The sequence below is a fragment of the Paroedura picta genome, chromosome 1, assembly GCF_049243985.1.
Source record: "Paroedura picta isolate Pp20150507F chromosome 1, Ppicta_v3.0, whole genome shotgun sequence".
In the NCBI taxonomy this organism is placed as follows: domain Eukaryota; kingdom Metazoa; phylum Chordata; class Lepidosauria; order Squamata; family Gekkonidae; genus Paroedura; species Paroedura picta.
The window spans coordinates 37,268,272-37,286,851 of record NC_135369.1 but is presented as its reverse complement, the minus strand read 5'-3'; the positions used below and the strand labels follow the sequence as shown (position 1 = coordinate 37,286,851).

Here is an 18,580-nt window from a genome sequence, read left to right as displayed (position 1 = left end):
CAGGGTACCTTTCACTATTGACATTGTTGCTAAATTTTTTAATTACTACTTGCATACTGCCTCAGGGCCACTCTGCTGGCAGGGGCTCATGGGAATTGTAGTCCATGAATATCTGGAGGACCACAGGTTGACTATCCCTGTTCTAGTTGATATATTATGTTATGATTGTTATATATGTTGTGATGTTCTATGTAATTACCCTATGACAACCGCCCAGAGCCGTATGGAAGGATCGTATAAAAATCTACATAAATGTATTTATTTGATTCTTAGATAGTAAATATGCAGTGGTTTTCGCCCAGCTAAAATCTGTGGGTCCTATTGAATCTAACAGCACTAAATATACTCATTATAATTTTTAGCTGGATTAGGCCTTAATGTTTGATCAAACTAATCTATATCTATTCATCTTCATGGTTGGTTGTAATTAATGTTGGAAAACCTGTTTTCCAACTGATATTCTTTGGCATTTTTCCTTGGTCCCCCACTACTGGCAGGCTAATTAATTTGAAATATCTTACTACACTCCCTTGGCCTTTCTCTTCTGGCCTGCTTTGCTGTGTCCCTTGTGTGACCCTTACACAGTTGATGCCAATTTCACTTTCTGTATGTTCATGTTGCAGCCCTGTGGGGCTTTTCTGTCGAGAACTTTCATGAAGACTGAGCAGATGATCTGGCTCATTTTATTGATGTTTTTGCTGAAATAACTCTGTCCATTTGAAGAAGAATCATTACCAGAAAGGACAGGTCATTAGCAGCAATGCAGGTGCTTGAGGAAACAATTATTAGAAATAATTAGACATGATTTCATCTAAACCCTTATATATCCTAGCAAGGGAGATTTCCAAATTATGAGAGCCTGAGATTGGCAATATGGCATGAGGTGAAAGAGTTATCCCCTTCCCTGCCTGTGCAACAGCTCCAATCCTTATCCATTGTTGTTCCCCTATATATTTCTGAAACAGCCTAGGGGGTGGGACATATCTGGCTGTCCAAGTTGGAATAGGGCCAATCAGGGTACAGCCAGCTTTGCCCTGATTGGCCCTGCCCCTGCGGCTACCGCCCTCCGGCCCTGGACTCTAGCCTCTTTGCTCTCAGACGCCTCAGTGCCTGGAGCCAGCAGCAGGTGAGAGGGCCCTGAGCAAAGGGTCGTGGTGGAGGGCTTGCTAACGAGGGCCTCCTGGCCTGCTAGGCTGGGCCTGCTCACGAGGGCTTCCCGGCCTGTTGACTGCCTGCTAAGGAGCTCTGTCCCGGCACTGCTAACGAGTCCCCACTCCCCCACTTGATTTGGCTTCGAGCTGCGGTCCAAAGCCACCTTAAGCTGCCTGGCCAGGGGAGGGGACTCTTTCAGGGCTCATTCTTAGGAACGGGCTTTGAAGCTAGTCTGTCAATAAAATATCTTGGAAGATTCATTCACAGATATCCCTTCTTCTTGTCTGAGTCTTAGTAATTTAGAATATTATGTAGAGTTCAGTGGTTGGGTTGCTGTTTTGCATGCTGAAGGTCTCGGACTCAAGCCCTGGTATCTCCAGTTAGAAACATCAGGTAATTTGGTGATGTGGAAGATCTCTGCTGGATACTATGGAGAGCTGTTGCCAGTTTGAGTAGACAATGCTGACTTTGCTAGACAAAGAACTGATTCACTCTAAGGCAGCTTTTCCTCTCTGTTTCCCCTCTATGACTAATCAGATAAATTGTCAGAGCCCTTGCTCCCATCTTAGACTTTAACTACTACTGGGCTTATGTATTGTATATATGGACTTATGATGTTAACCGCCCTAAGCCTGCTTTGCAGGGAGGGTGTGTTCAGTTTGCCTGGTTCTATAAAATAAGACAAAAAGATAGAACAGTGTCTAACTGGTGAAATATTTCTGTTAGAATACAACTTCTGGCCAAAGAAGAACTTTGCAACCCCCAGATCTTGTCACCTGTTCTCTACCGAGATTTCTCTTAACACAAGGTGGCAACTCCTTCTTTCTCTAGCTGCTTGTTCCATAAATTGGCATCCCATTATTAATCAATATGCTCTTGTAAGTTATTTCCTTAGCCCTGCCATTGCTTTTATTTTCATTTGGGTTGCTGGCCATGTAAATATTTCAATGAACAAATTGCAACCAAAATGTATCTTTAATTTTGATTAATTTTGCATGCTCAACTTCACCCTTTTCCCCAATTATTTCCTCAGAGGCATAAATAATGGAAGTTCTTTGTTATCTGGAGTTTTCTAGTAGCTGTGAGCTACATTTTGATTTGAATAGCTTATAGACAAATCAGTGATGATGTTCTTATTTGCCTCAAGCTGGTGCAAGACAGACCAATGGCACGTAGTAATGTCAGGATTCAGTCCCAAACATAAAGTAAAGTGCTAGATGGATGCATTTATTCTTTGTCCAAGATACATTTATAACTGGAGGCAGGTTTTACCAGAGTGGAACAGTAGTTGCTCTAAATCAACTCAGATCTCATTATTTAAAAAAATAACATGTTATATTTGACTGCTGGGAATCCTTGAATCAATCAGGATGTATGGGCTAGCTTTGGTCCTATGTTCTTGAGAGCTTTGGGCTTCTGCAAGACAGAATATTGTATTTTAGTTACATATTATGAGTATTTCTGCTGGCTTCAGTGAGAACTGGAAGCATGGGAGAAATACTTATAAAGGCTTTCAAACTTGCGTGGAATCCTTCAAACATGTCCAAGTAGCAAATCAAAAACTAATGTGGCTTTCACAGGATAAAGTACATTAATTCATTTACTTATGTTTGGATTTACCGTATATACTCGCATATACGGTGAGTTTTCCAGCACAGTTTTTAGGACTTAAAAGACTTCCTCAGCTTATACACGGGTAATTGATTAACAGCTTGTCCCCAGCCAGCCAATCACAGCATTGCATTTGCAACCTGATCACTTTGCAAGTGAGCTAGTTAATCTTTGCCTTCTGCAAAGATCTTAAAAACTACGCTCTTTGCAAGTGAACTAATTGCTCCCAGCTAACCATTGCCTTCTGCAAATATCTTGAAAGCTTAATCTGGCAGTTTGTAGGACATCAATGGTTTTTCTAATCACTTCTTCTAAACTATTATTTTGGTTTCTGTGGGTGGGCTTGGTTTTGGGGGTGTTGAGATTTACTGTTTCTTCAGTGTTTCTTCTTTTATCTGTGGGGCAGCATTGTTTGCCTTTTCTTCTCGGGGTTTAGTAGCTTCTTAATAAAATTTCATATTGGTACTCCGGAACTTGTACAAAGCAAGTGTTTTTGCAGCTATTTGAGGAGGGTATATCAAGTTTTTCACTACTAGGTTCTACCATTTTTTAGCTTAACTTAAAAGGAGAGGAAGAAGTAGCTTTGTGACTGTCAAAAAGGGCAGCTATTCAGCACTCTTCATAGCCAGTTAGGGAGAGCTAGGGAGAGTGGTTCCATGATGATTAAGAAGGCCAACAATTCAGTGTTCTGCACAGCCAGCTTTGAAAGGCAGAGGGAGCTATGTTTAACTGCGTGCAGCATGAGATTTTGCCTGGCATGCCCATACACTTTCAAGCATATTTTCTTAGTCATAACAGCTAGAAACACTTATTTTAAGCATTACAACAGAGATCCTGTAGAAGCTTACCTCTTGTTTACATTATTTGTATGCCCTTTTTTTGGGTGGTGATTCTCTTCATTTTTGTAACTAATTCTTCTTCACCATTGGTCATGTATTTTTCTTCCTCATCTCTGCCTCACAAATATGGGATCTGAAGCATGCACAGAAGCCACCTTGGTTTAGGTTAGTTTAAGTAGATTGTGTTTTTTTAAGGCTGACTTCTTGTCACTAGCGAGATGAAGTTCTTCTGGTTTAAAAGATTTTTTGTGTAATTGAAGCTCTCCCGAGAGTTGTAATAATGGATAATATGGTTGTATAGAGTCCCATCATATTCGATAGGAGTAGAAGCAGAGAAACATGGCAGTAATCAGTGCAACATAGCATATTGTGTCATATAAAAGGAGAAACTGGTATGTGTACTTACAATAACTTCAAAAATCAATCCTTGAGCGTTATTGGAAAGTGAGAAGGGGTTGGAGTCAGACAAAATTTCCCAAGGGTAAAGTGGCGCTTTCATGCCTCCCTCTTTCCACTACAGTTCACTGAAATGCTGCTCCTGGGTTTAGGGAAGCCTGTGAAATGTCATAAGGGGGCTGTGCAGCAGGAAGGAGGGCTAAGTGGCAAAGCCATGCACAAGGGGGGGGGTCAGGGATTTAACCCCCCCAAAAAAAGATTAAATAAAATAAATTATATAAAAAACTACTCACTAAATCAATGACAACCTATTAACAATGGTACAAAAGAGAAAAATAATAGAAAAAGTTTTAAAATTCAATAAGTGAGAAAGAAATTATTAAGAAATTTCATAAAGGTTTTGGAATGTCATGTAACCGCCCCCACTTTAAAAAATCCTGGGCATGGGCCTGATAGGTGGAAATTGCCAATTTAGTCTGGATCTAACTATGGCTTGTTAAATAAATTGGTTGGATGCAATAGAAAACTAGTAGCTCTAACTGGTAAAATCGTGTAAGGTTTATTTATAAAGTAACAGTAGGTATGGAGGCCATAGTCGTGGGAAAACAGGCTGGCAACAATACTTAAGACAACTTGAATCAGATTTGGAAGGGCTGTGGGTTGGATCCAGATGTCCATCAGCTGAATGGGTGAACCACAAATTATTGTTATTGTTATTATTGTTGTTATTAATTTGATTTGTAGCCTGCCACTCCCAAAAGGCTCGTGGCGAGTTACAGACACATAAAAGCCCCCAATAAAAATTACCCCTAAAATCTTAAAATACAGTACAACCCACAATTATAACTTTGCAAAAATCCAAGATATAACGCGGCAAAGTAAAATCAACTACCCCCCTCCCGACTAACATCTCTGGGGGTGGACATGGGAAGACGATTCTCAAGCCGCCAACAGAGTGATCCAAGAGGGGTGTCCAGATCTTCCTTAGCACGCCGGCCTTGACTGTAGACCGTAGATTTTCCCTGCCTCTGCTTTCCCACAGCAGGCATTTCTGACCCTGGGAAGAGTGATTCATGAGGTCATGCTGAGCTGACACAAAGGTAACTCTCGCAAGCTGGTGGGCTGCAGTGTGGAGCTATGCTGACAGAAGAATGAGGAAGGTGTGGCCCCTCTTTCAAACCACATTCAGTTTCCCAGAGCGAAAAACCATAGTCTTTCTCTAGCTGAAATGTTTGAATGAATTATGTACTTCTGATTCATCAGCAGATCTGTGAAGTCCACAATTCTGAAATACGATTGAAGGTTCAGGAACCTGTCAATGAGTCACATTCACAATTTACCATTTACCTTTATCCATTTAAGTTGAAAAGTTGTAAACAATCAGAGTTACTTCACATTGATACCCAGCATCTTATACTGTTCTGTCTGGAGGAACATTGTCAGTTCAGGCCCTCACAGTGAGGGGCTTTTTGCACGGCTTCAAAATCGCACAATGGTTGCTAATTGGAAACGCTATTGATTTGCCTTAACGCACGACGTCGTAGACAATCTGCAACACTCCTGAAACCGATCAGCAAAAAGCGCTTCGTTGTAGCGCTTTCAGGGGAATCCCAAAAAGTGGATTCACCCTCCGGAAAGCGCTACACTCTTGCAAACAATCTGTAACACTAGCGATAAAGACCTGTGCGTTACCATTGTTGCGGTTTCTTCAAAGTCCCTCCTCCTGAGCCTGTCCTCCAAACTTCCGGCGAAGCGATCGCCATTTTTTTTTCTCCGAGCGAGCGGGGATAAACGCACCTGCGAGCCTCTTTCTGTTTAGAGGCTTCCCTGGCTTCAGTCCTTTACCTTTAGTCACTAAGCACAAACCACATAAAAGCCCGTTTGCTGAAATAAAGTCCCTTTATTTTTTACACATTAATTCAGCCGAAAATCGGGCCCATGAGGGGGGGGGGGGATTTTTTTTATCACTCGAGGCAGCGTGGCAACGATCATACGATCAAACGACAGCTCACATTAGGCAGCTGGATGGGTCTCTCCGTTGCAACGAATCTACCTAGATTCGTTGCTATGGGTCTGTTTTTTTTTTTTTAAAAAAAACCTTTCTTAAAGGGAAAGGGGCTGTTTGGGAGCATGCTAACAGCTGTCCATTGGCTGCTTGACGGCCAGGGGCGGGACGAGCTTGGCAATAGCGCTTCCTTTCTAGCGATTTCTGCCGAGACCGGAAGCCTGTGGGAAACGCTAAAAAACGCAACTGATTCCACTACAAAGGCAGGTATGCATAACGACGAATTCCACTATTTTAAATGGCGATTTTTCATTCCGCAAACAATTTGCAACAAAGATCCCCGTGCGTAAAGGCCCTGAGAATTAGCCCTTAGATTTGGGTTGCAGTTCCATGCATGCTTATTTTGGGAGGAAGTTCCACTGCATACAATTAGACATTACAGGGTTGCCTGTAGCGGGTTGGTTGTTGGAGAGTATGAAGTGCACTTGTTCCAAGAGACACAGTGTCTCTTTGGAAGAGCTGAATGCCATGCTTCTCTTTCAAATGTCAGGAACCAGATGCTCTGAAGACTTTTTCTGCGGTCTTCTTACAAGCTGCATAAATCATCTCTCTGGTATGATAGCAGGACACAAAATAAACAACCAATGGTATCCAAAATTGGGTTCCTTTTTAAAATTGCAATTGACATTGCTGTTGAAAAGGGTATTAGTGGCATTTACTTACTCAAGAGATCCCAAGTGATCATGGGTTCAAAACTGGTTCAATAAAGGGGGAGGGGTAACTGTGATGACTTCTATCCTTTTGGCTGATGATGGAGCCAAGGAATAGAAAATCTTGAACAATTTCAATTTATTTGTCATCCTTCAGGTTGTGGGGGCTATGGCTCAGCAGTGGAGCATCTTCTTAGCATACAGAAGGTCCCAGATTTGATCCCTGGTAACTCCAATTAAAACAGGATCACAGAGTGGGTGATGTGAAGGACCTCTTCTGGAGACCCTGGAGAGCTGCTGCCAGTCTGACTTTGATAGGCCAAGGGTCTGATTCAGTATAAGCCAGATTCATGTGTTTAGTTCCTCAGGAGTTGTTATTTTGGTCTTCTTGATTTTCAGCTGTAATCATGCTTTGGCTCTTTTCCCTTTAACCTTCATTAGTAGTTTGAAGTCCTTACAGTTTTCTGACAGTAGAAGAAGAAGAAGAAGAAGAGTTGGTTCTTATATGCCGCTTTTCCCTACCCGAAGGAGGCTCAAAGCGGCTTACAGTCGCCTTCCCATTCCTGGTGGTGTCACCTGCCTATCTCAAATTGTTAATGTTCCTTCCACCAATCTGCACTCCATCTTCATCTAAAACTAATCCAGTTTTCCTGATGATACTGTACACATACATTGAACAGATAGGAAGAGAATATACATCCTTGTCTGACACCTTTGCAAATGGAAACCATTCTGTTTCTCCATATTCTGTCCTAACAGTAGCTTCTTGTCCAGAGTACAGGTTGTACATCAAAACAATCCGATGATGTGACACATGTATTTTTAAAATTATTCATACCTTTACATGACTCACATATTCTTTGCTGCAATCTTCTATAATATAAAAACTGATTTTCTCAAGAAATTATCTTCTGTAAACCTAATAAATTGTACATCTCACTCATATATGTATTACTATTTTTCAAATGTATGCTGTTATCCTTATCCATTGTTGTTCCTCTGTATATTTATGTAACAGCCTAGGGGGTGGGATGTGTCCGGTTGTCTAAGTTGGAATAGGGCCAATCAGGGTGCAGCCAGCTTTGCCCTGATTGGTCCTGCACCTGCAGCTCCCGCCCTCCGTCCCTGGACTCTAGCCTCTTTGCTCTCAAATGCCTCAGTGCCTGGAGCCAGCAGCAGGTAAGGGGAGAGGCCCTGGGCAAAGGATCGTAGTGGTGGGCCTCCTAATGAGGGCCTTTTAGCCTGCTAGGCTGTGCCTGCTAACAAGGGCCTCCCAGTCTGCTGACTGCTCGTTAAGGACTGCTAAGGAGCTGACTAACTGACTGCTAAGGAGCTCTGCCCCGGACCCTGCTAACGAGCTGCCCAGCCCCCACCTGCCCCACTTGATTTGACTGCGAGCTGCAGACCAAAGCGACCTTAAAATGCCTGGCTGGGGTCCAGGGGAGGGGACCCTTTCAAGGTTTGTTCTTAGGAATGGGCTTTGAAGCTAATGATTAATAGTGTCATTTACAAGTGTTGCTGAATTCATAGCAGCTTTTTCTCATGATGTGTTTCCCCAGTCAAGAGATACTAACTGTACAACTACAATTGCGTGGGTCCGTGACATTTTTTAGGTAAAAAAGGGGATCCTCATACTCAAAAAGACTGGGAACTTCTGTTCTAATCCCTTTGTTAAGTGCCCTCTAGTGGTAGTAGTAATTATACAGTCAATGCCATATTCTCTTGTGCATTACAGAATTCACAATTAAGCACATCAGATAAACACATGAAGCCAGCATGTAAAGGTCTTGCCTTTGATGGGTAAGGGGTCAATAAGTGTACGTTGTATCTCACAGGAAATGGTATATCCTAGTAGCACATGCCCACAGTGTGTGCTGTTAGGGGGCCTTCACACTATGATTATTAGGAGGTCTTCATACTTATGCAGTTTGTGGGCCACAAGAATGGCAAAAGGGCAATAAGCATGCTCTGTTAGTAACTAAGCATGCACATCACTCATTGAACATACGTGCAGACTACAAGCTGCATAAGTCTGGATGTCCCCTTAGATAATGGGACATTGTATTTGCATATCCTGTCAAGGTTTGTGAAACAAAGATGATGAAGAGTACTCTGCTGTTACTTGAGCAGCACAAGTAACAGCACCAATTGTGCTGTGCTACAGGCCCTGCGAAACCTTAAACAGGGCCTGGCTGACAGCACAAAGCTATATAATAGTAGATGATGATCATCATAATTTTGACAATGTGACAAACAGCTTATTTGATGGCATTTCCCTGTTCAGCATTTGAGGAATCATTTAAGTAGATTATAGCAAATCTCAAAATGACATTAAATAAAAAATTACATGTACTAGGTCTCCACTGTCATTTCTGCAGTTCATAAGCTACATTGGAGACACCTGTGCTCCTTCTAGGTGGTGAATGATTGTTACCATCCTTTGCAGTTACTGAATGAAATAGAGCTTCTGCAAAGAGTAATATACATTTCCACCTGGAGCTCTTTGATGGGAACATAAAGGGGGAAATAAGTGGCTTCCCAGCACTTCTATTCATAAGTAGTGCTTTCAACTCGTGAATCTTTTCCTTTCATTGCGGCTAAGCACGCTTGCCCTACTGAATGTTTTACTGAATCTAATCTGCAGTCTTTCTGTTTCAACAAAATTTCTGAAATATATATTTTTGATCGCAATGAAGATAAATAGTAGTCCTCACTATATCATTGAAACATGAAAGGATTTCTGCATCAGTAAACATGAATTTACAGCCACCTCATGAGAAGGAAGGATTCCCTGGAGAAGAGCCTAATGCTGGGCAAAAGAAGAAGGGGACAACAGAGAATGAGGTGGCTGGATGGAGTCACTGAAGCAGTAGGTGCAAACTTCAATGGACTCCGGGGAATGGTAGAGGACAGGAAGGTCTGGAGGATCATTGCTCATAGGGTCACAATGGGTCGGACACGACTTCGCAACTAACAACAACAACAAGCATCAAGGGGCTTATTGCCAAACTACTTCTCATAAACATAGGAAAACATTAACTTTGACTCAATTTAATGTTTTACCTTTTGCACTTTTTGAAGCGGGATATAATGGTATACCATCCTAGATTAACTACAGCCTTATTTACTTTACACAAATACTTTCCCAAACAGTCCAATTTTTCACATTCTGTGGAATGCCAGGAGAATACCGCACAGGGGTAGGTTTGCATCCTGTGTGATATTCAGAAGATTGGAAGTGTATCAAGTAGCACAGTAGATTTTGCTTTAATTCACTGCTTATGAAGGTTGATTCAGTGCCTGCCTTTGCTGTTGCATTTGAAAATATATTGGCAATATATCAGTAGCAAAACCAACATTGTATACATTCCCATATTCCTATAAGCAGAATTTTAGAAATATGAGAGATTCTGGCCAAGGGACAGAGGACTGCGACAGAAATTGTGGAGGTGGTAAGGCTGCCATCTGGCACCTACCCCTCCTCCACCAGATGGATTCATTAATAACTCCAGAATAGTATTCAGTTAGACTCTGCTGGAACACATGACTGACACATTTAATTATTCTAAACGAAGAATGAGTGAGCCAGATATTTCCTTGGATATAGAAAACACGAGCCATTTTTAATGATAAAAATACCCTGACTTAGATAACTAATCTTCATTTCATTAAAAGATATTAGAACTCGCACCAAGACCTTGCCTTAGTGGTGATTCATCAAGCAGGTTGCGGATCAAAGCAATATTTTAATGACATTTTTTGTGAACTCATTAGTGTTTGGACTTTTAGGGCACAGCAGTCTGACGCAGAGTGGAGCACTTGTAGGTGAAGATTTAAGAGGTTGTCTGAGGTAGTGGTGGTTCTCTATAAATATAATAAATAAATAATAGTAGTACGCAAATCCCCAGTGGGACACAGAAATACTCCTGTTGGGATGCAGGGTTTTCATAATAATGACTTAGAATTTGCCGTCCCTCAGTCTCCATGTTCATCTGCAAACGTGATGTGCCATCCCCTGCAGACCACGCTAATAGTAACCTTGGACACCTGCACTGGTGCCACTGCACCAGGTCGAATATTAAACCGAATATTATACCCTCAGAGGTTCTACAGCAGTGGTCCCCAACCCCCGGTCCGGGGACCGGTCCTGGTCCGTGGATCAGTCGGTACCGGGCCGTGGCTCCTCATCCACCTCCCCGGCTGCTGCCTCAGGTGCTGCCCTGCTACTCTGCAGCCGGCTCACCTTTGGTGCTCTCTGGCGGCCGCCATGGCTCGGCATGGCACTGCGCAGTTCCTGCTGGCAGTACCCCCCAGTGGGAGGCAGGGAAGTCAGGAGAGCCAGCAGGAAAGCAAGTGGAGCAGGGGCTCAGGCAGCGGCAACATCCCTCGGCAAAAGACTACCTCCCCCGGGCCTCAGTAAAATTGTCAACCGTTGACCGGTCCCCAGTGATAAGAAGATTGGGGACCACTGTTCTACAGGAGAGATTTCTGAGCAGAGATTCCTGTAGAATTTGCCCTTGTGGCCTTAATGGGATTGAGACTTTTTTTTCATATTTAGCTTGAATGCAGGTTTTTTGAGAATATTATTTGAGATTATTATTTTAAGCCACTAGCTCATCAGTCATTTCCCTACATCCTAAAACTCTGTCTCCATTGCTTAGTGATAAGGATCCTAAGATCACTCTGGCAATATAAAATTCATTTCAGTCCTAGACCTTGCATCCAAAAAATGAGGAATGAGAATCTGCTGCTGCTCAAGGTTTGTTAATTAAAGAGCTTCTAAAGAAATGAAAGGACATGAAACTTTGCCTTGTCAGCTTCCATGTTGGCAAAAACGTTTCTCTTTAATTTTGTCTTGTGCTTTGGCTTTTAAGGGTTCTGCCAGGGGAAAAATGGCTATTCCAACAACATCTAAAATGAGTTCACGTTAATATGACAGATTTTAGTGGGTTTAGTCAAGTACCTCTGCAAAGAATAATATTTGTTGATTTCAGTATATTCTATAATCTAATTTAATTTAAAATTGTTTGAGCAGACATTAACAGTCTGCAGTGGCTGTATTTTCCTTACTAAAGAATGGTTGTGTTGTATTTGGAAAATTGTTGTGTTGTGTTTGGAAAATCCAGAGCGAGTGAAGATAATCAAGAATAAAAATAGTAAATCATTGCTTATTTTTTACTAATTTCAGTTCAGCCTTGGTTTACAGACTTTGGCTGGCTTTTCTTAACTCGCCTTTTTCTTTAATTCGCCTTTTTGAGGTGTTTGTCTATTTTCCATCTAATTAATTTATTCTTATTCTGTATTGTTTTTCATGTTGACTTCAGCATGTACTGAAAAACATTTATTTTCATAACATTAAAATAATTAAAATCTGTGTGCTATAGTATCAATATATATATATATATTATAATATATAGCATCAATGCCCTTCTGAAATACGAGGGAGGCCAAGATGGTAGATGTTGACAATATACATTGTTTATAAATGCAGCGCAGATCCTAGCTTAATAATGTTTTAAGCCTCAGTTTCCCAGCTAAGATGTGGGAACATATAACCTACCTTGTTGGGTTGTTGTAAGAATTAATAAACTGAGGATTATAAAGAGGAGTCTGTGTCCAATTTTATTTTAAATTATCGTGAATTCATATGTTAAAGAACAGATAGGAAAGCAAATGATGACCTTTGCTGAAAATGAGTAAATCTAAATATATGTTCATTTCTGATAAATTCACAATATGCTGCTGAATATCCTCACTTTTATACTGTTTTCCAGCCTAGCTCTGCATCCTGATAAAATCTTGGTTGCCACAGGGCAGGTTGGGAAGGACCCTTACATTTGCATCTGGGATTCTTATAATGTGCAGACCATTTCTATTCTGAAAGATGCACATACCCATGGAGTTGCCTGTTTGGCTTTTGATTCAGATGGCCAGGTATGTATCTTTTTATTGACCTCACACATATACTCACACACATGTATGTCTTTCCCTCATTGGATTATTATTTAAATAAGCACATAGCTGTTACTTTTCTGCAAAGGATCCAGACTTCAAAGAATCACTTCAGTTGTGCAATGGGGGATCGGATGGGGGGGAGTCATGTGTTTTCCCATCATTCAAATTAGAGCAAAACAAAACTACTGTAGTGAAGGAATGAAAGGTACTAAATCACAAATAATCCTTCTTTCTCACCCCCCCCCCCCCGTTGCTTTGTTTAATCCCAAGCCCAGCTACTTGTCTGCTGTATTATCACTTTCCCTCTGAGATTCTGCTTTACTTGAGCAACTTGCACAAAAACTCAAAAAGCATGCCCTTGAGGGCTGACATCTCCTATTTCACATCAACATCATAATCAGCTAATTAATTAATTCGTATATCACCCTCCCTTGCAGCTCAAGGCTGCAACAATCATTCCACATCGAACCTGATCATGACTGATCATCCTTTGGTGTGGTTTAGGCCAGTGGTCCCCAACCCCCGGTCCGGGGACCGGTACCAGTCCGTGGATCAGTCGGTACCGGACTGCGGCTCCTCCTTGTCCTCCTTCCCGGATGCTGCCTCGGGGGCTGCAACAGCTCACCTTTGGTGCTCTCCAGCGGCTGCCATGGCTGGGGCTCCCCCTTGGCATGGCACTGTGCAGCTGCCGTTATTAGCGCCCCCCAGCGGGCAGTGGGAAGTCAGGGGCACCAGCGGGAAAGCAAGTGGAGCAGGGGCTCAGGCGGTGGCAGCGATGTCCCTCGGCAAAAGACTACCCCCCCCGGGCCTCAGTAAAATTGTCAAGCCAAAATTACCAGTGATAAAAAGGTTGGGGAGCACTGGTTTAGGCTATTTATTTTGCTTTATCTTTATTGTGACTTTCTCCCGGGGGCGGGGCAAAATGACTTATGTTGTTTTCCCCTTCTCCATTCTGTTCTTACTACAACTGTGTGGTCGCAATGAATGATTTGTTGTTATGTGAACAAGCCCAGGAAAGCCTGTATGTCCCCTTTCCAATCCTCATGCACAGCTCAATAATTAAACCTTTCACATTGACAGGAAGCCAAAGTCTGTATGAGCCTAAAGCTATTATGTGTTATCTTCCCAACAAACCTGACTTGATTGCAGCTGCATGCCAATCACTGTTCTTCATTCTTTGTTGGGGTGAAGGGCAGAGAAAGAGGGCCCCTTGTTCTGCTTCAGCTAGCTGATAAAAAAGCAAATTGTAGTATTTCTTCTGCTCATTTGCCTCTTCTTAGCACATTTCCTCAATGTAAACCCTTCTTTCTTCTGTACTGAAACAGGTTTCTGTCCCTTTAATCTTTGCTGAAGTAAACACAATATTTCCTTCCATATGATTATGACAATGAACAAACTCAGTTCTGTTGTTCATCTCTTTCATGTGCACTTGTCATATGTGGGCCCATAAAAGGGAAATTAAAGGCTAATCTGATCTATTTGCTTATCAGTGTATAGCTCTTTACATGGCAGGAAATGAAAGAAGCAGCCTGCAGGGATAAATCGTTTCATGCGTATTCCATCTTGTGCTTCTTTACACGGCTGCCGGTTGTTAGGCTAAGGTTGCCAGCCTCCAGGGGGCACCTGGAGATCTCTCATTATCACAGTTGATCTCCAGGCGAACAATATCTCTATGGCATTATGCCCTGCTGAAGCCCCTCCCTTCCCCAAGCCCCACCCTCCCCAGATTTACCCTCAAAATCTCCAGTTTTTGCCAAACAAAAGTTCAACAAGAATATTAAGAGACAAGGGTTATTTGTCACATCTAAGGGCACCTCTAAACTGCAGTTGCAATTATTACTATTACTATTACTATTACTATTACTATTACTATTACTAAACTGCAATTATTACTATTATTATTACTACTATTGATGGAAATTGGTGCTCCTTGCATGCATGTACAGATTGTTTCAGTAAGTTACAATCCTGTAATCAGTCACCATTTCTTAATACTCTACATTTTACGGGAGCAGAAATATAATTCCTGTACTGTAAGACCATCCTCCTTAATTGTTGCGGAGCATTATACTCTTTTGTGTGCATATATTCACCGCTATATTTTACTGTTATCCGGAATCCCTTTTTGAGCATTTTTTCACCTAGGGTAATTGCTTCAATTTCTGCCTCTGTAGTAGCATATGGTTTTGCCATATTGCCCCACTGAAATTGGCAGGGATAACTCACTGTCCAGAGAGCTGAGTTCTGATGAGCAAAGCCAATTAAGCTGATCCTGTTAATTTTGCATCACTGGTGGCTGGCAAAGCATTGAACAGCTTTGAAAGCACCGGAGTAAACAGTTTGCATGCTGGGGCCGACCGGAGCGCAATCTTTTCCAAAACTGAAAGGCAAGTGTTTGCCGCTATCATGGAGAGCAGGAAGCTTTTATTAAAAGAGAAAGCCCTGCATTTTGATCAGACGGATGGTTCTGATGGCCTACTGCCTTCTGTTTGTTTTATTCTCGCCAGTACTAACTAATTAATAAATAGATTTCCAGCGTGGTTATTTTAGAAACTGATCCCAAGGGCATGTTCATTGTTTTTAGACTGCTATTGAAAGGCTCATCAGAAATTTAGCACCACAGATGGAGCTTTCATTACTGAAAAGATGGGTTCGAGACCAGTAACAACTTAAAGACCAAGAAGATTTCCAGGGGATCAGCTATCAAGAGTCAATGATTATACCTTTGAAATCTTGCTTTTCTGCTGACCAATATGGCTACCAATCTGAAGCAAGCTTTCAGATAGTTTCAAATCATCTGAAATGCAATGATTTTTCAGTCAGTCTACACATTTGTATGCTTATTGGTAGCAATTAAGTGAAGAAAAATCTAATGAGTTGCATGCACGCATGATTACAGGCAGGGTGACCACACTTCCAAGAGCATAGGCAGAGGGACTAGCATGATAAGCAAAGTATTAGAAATTGAGTCCTCTCTTGGATTTTTTTACCAGTTATGCTGGTAAGGCAAGTATTTATACATTCCCCTATTTATTGTTGTAACTTATCTTAACACAGGGCGCTGCAGACTAAATAAAGCCGTAAGGGCTTAGTGGGAGGAGTTAGGGCGGGCTCTGTCTGGGATGAGGAAGGGTGCCGATTGGCCCCTTCCTCCGGACAGACCATTGGCCAGGCCAGTCCCCGCCCTGCCGACCGCGGCTCGCAGTTGCTCCCTTGCCGGCGGCCTGACGCAGCGAGAGGCGCGAAACCCAATGGCGGTGGCCGTGGCAACGGAGCAGCCAGCGCCTCTCTCGCGAACGGCTGGTGCTGGGACAGGCCGCCGCCGCAACGCCCGAGCTGCCGCCACACGAACGTCCACCCCTTTGCCTCTGTGCCGCCGCCAAGCGTGCTCCACAGCCTTTCATGCCTCAGGTAGGGCCCGCACCGGCAACACACCTGCAGGACCCACCAGCCGACGTGGGAGGGTCTTGCCCCGGCCCATCCACGGCCTTGGATCCGCGCCCGCCCGCCCCCAGGCCGCACAGCCACCCCCCAACTCCATTGCCCCGCTAGCGCCCGCTGTATTTAAACTACAGCGGACTTAATTACTAGTATCACAATAAAATCTTACCCACCCCGAGCAATGTGGAAGGGTGGCATATAAATAAAGATGTATTATTATATATTACATATATATTACATATAAACTTTGAAGGTCAAAGTAACAGATCTCAAATTGGGGAATGAATGTAAACTATTCTGGAACAATGAAGCATTTGAGCTTTAAACATATTGTGTGTTATATCAGCATTTGATGTCTTTTTTGCAACTTCAGCATCCTTTGTGCACATGTTTATCTGTAATGAGCTCTTTTTCAGTTAACGAGGCTATTCTTTTTTCTTTCTTCTTTTCCTTCCAGCGCTTAGCTTCAGTGGGACTTGATGCCAAAAATACAGTCTGCATTTGGGACTGGAAAAAAGGAAAATGGCTGGCAACAGCAACTGGCCACTCAGATAGGGTAATCAGCTAAAGAGTTTGCTATATATTTTCCCTTTCATTTCTCATCTATTTTTGTAGCATTTTTAATCCAATGAAACAAACTGTTTTCTATTAATCTAATGTTCTCAAGATCTGATGATTATAATGGGTCAGTAAAATTATTACGTGACAGTAATGTTCCGGAAAGGTCTGCATTTTATCAAAGAACATCAAATAAACGTTTGGCAAAGTTTAACTGAAGAACTGACTGATGGAAGTAGTTTGTTCATTTATCTTTGTGGGCATTGCCTCCCTTGGGCATCATGGATATGTTGTTTATATCAGCAGTTTTAAAATTCTGTTCTAAGGAGTGACAGCAAGCATGGTGTTGTGGTTATGGTGTTAGACTCAGATCTGCCATGGAAGCTTGCTGGGTGACCATTGGCCAGTCATTCTCTCTTAGACTAATCCACCTCATGGTAGGTGTTTTGATGTTGGATGCTGCTTTGGCCCCCTATTGGGAGGAAAGCAAGGTATAAATCTTTAAACAAATAAATGAAGGCTAATAATGGCAGCCCAGACTGAGCTTCCTCTGAACTGAAAAGTGCTAGTTATCAGACTGTTCTACTCTCAGTTACAGTATACAAAGCAAGTACATTTGTAGTCATTTATTCAAGATTATATGATTCATGATGAGAAGAATGGATTTTTCAGGATTTGAAACTTTTGGTGGGAATTTAAGTGGTGAAATAGTTGGAGGATCTGGATATAGTGGGGACACTGGTGGCAACAGAAGCATGCAAGTTAGATTTGCCAGCTCCAGATTTAGACATTCCTGGAGATTTGGGGGTAGAATCTGAGGAAAACATTGTTTAGAGAGGGGAGGGACCTCAGAGTTTGAGACCATACCCTCCATCCTCCCAAGCAGCTGTTTCCTCCAGAGGGATTAATTTCTATAGCCTGGATATCTGTTGTGTTTTGCCTTAATTTCCCATTAAATGTTAATTTTGTTTCATGTGAGCAGATCCTACTTAACAAATGCAGATGTAAATTAAATCCAGGGAACCGTTTTGTAAGGCCTTCGTTATGCTGCTTGATTTCTGTATGCATTTCACATTCTTATGGCACTATAATTGCATGCATATTATATTTTTGGTAACAGAACAAGTGGGACTGTGTTCAAAACCATGAATGCACATTGAATGTATGACATTTCTGATATTTAATCCATGTGTTTTCTAATTTAGTGTAGCAGTTTTGAATATATTTTGACAGATTTTTGATATTTCCTGGGATCCATATCAACTCAACCGATTAGCTAGCTGTGGTGTGAAACATATCAAGGTAAACTGGTTTTGATACTTTGACATAAAATTGTTTGCTGCGTTTGCTTTTTCTAACCTTGTTTAAATTGTGGATGTTACATAGCCAACTCATGATAGTGAGATAATTTTCCAGTACAGTTAAATATTTATTTAAAAAATTTATATGCTCACCTTTTCCCTGACCATTTCAGGAGTCAAGGTGGGTATCAAACAATGTGGCAAGGAAACATAGTATACTTTTACAATATTCTTTTTGAAAAACCTTTTATCCAGGGTTCATATTTAATTAGAATATGAAGGTAACCTTACTCAACTTGACATTTTAAATGAAACATCCTAGTTGTAATCACCAATTTTAGTCATTTTTGTTGTTTATACTGCAGAGTTTTTCCCCAATGGTACTTTTCCATTAACTTTTATAACCGATATTTCACTTTTGTTTACATCTGAACAATATTGTTCACCATTTTACTTTGTTGTTTTGAATAATACCTGCTCCTGTGAGTGCACTATCAAATATTTGGGCAATTGGATAGATAAATATTTTTGTCAGTTTTACCAGGTAAGCATATTAGAAAGTGGAGAAAGAACACGATGATAAATTTACCAAACTGATTCTCCATGACGTAG

General features: G+C 41.7%; 1 protein-coding gene across 8 annotated transcripts in view; it reads left to right on the top strand.

Annotated features, from left to right (window-relative positions):
* EML6 (EMAP like 6) overlaps positions 1 to 18,580 on the top strand; it is a 176,385-nt gene that overhangs the window by 40,899 nt on the left and 116,906 nt on the right. For 5 of the 8 annotated variants that reach the window (XM_077334021.1, XM_077334010.1, XM_077334001.1 and 2 more), the window contains exons 2-4: positions 12,488 to 12,647; positions 16,567 to 16,665; positions 17,901 to 17,969. In XM_077334021.1, the coding sequence (XP_077190136.1) occupies positions 12,488 to 12,647; positions 16,567 to 16,665; positions 17,901 to 17,969 (328 nt within the window). Of the gene's footprint in view, positions 1 to 12,487; positions 12,648 to 16,566; positions 17,970 to 18,580 lie in introns of all 8 variants that reach the window. The other 3 variants (XM_077334045.1, XM_077334035.1, XM_077334026.1) reach the window with 3 other exon arrangements.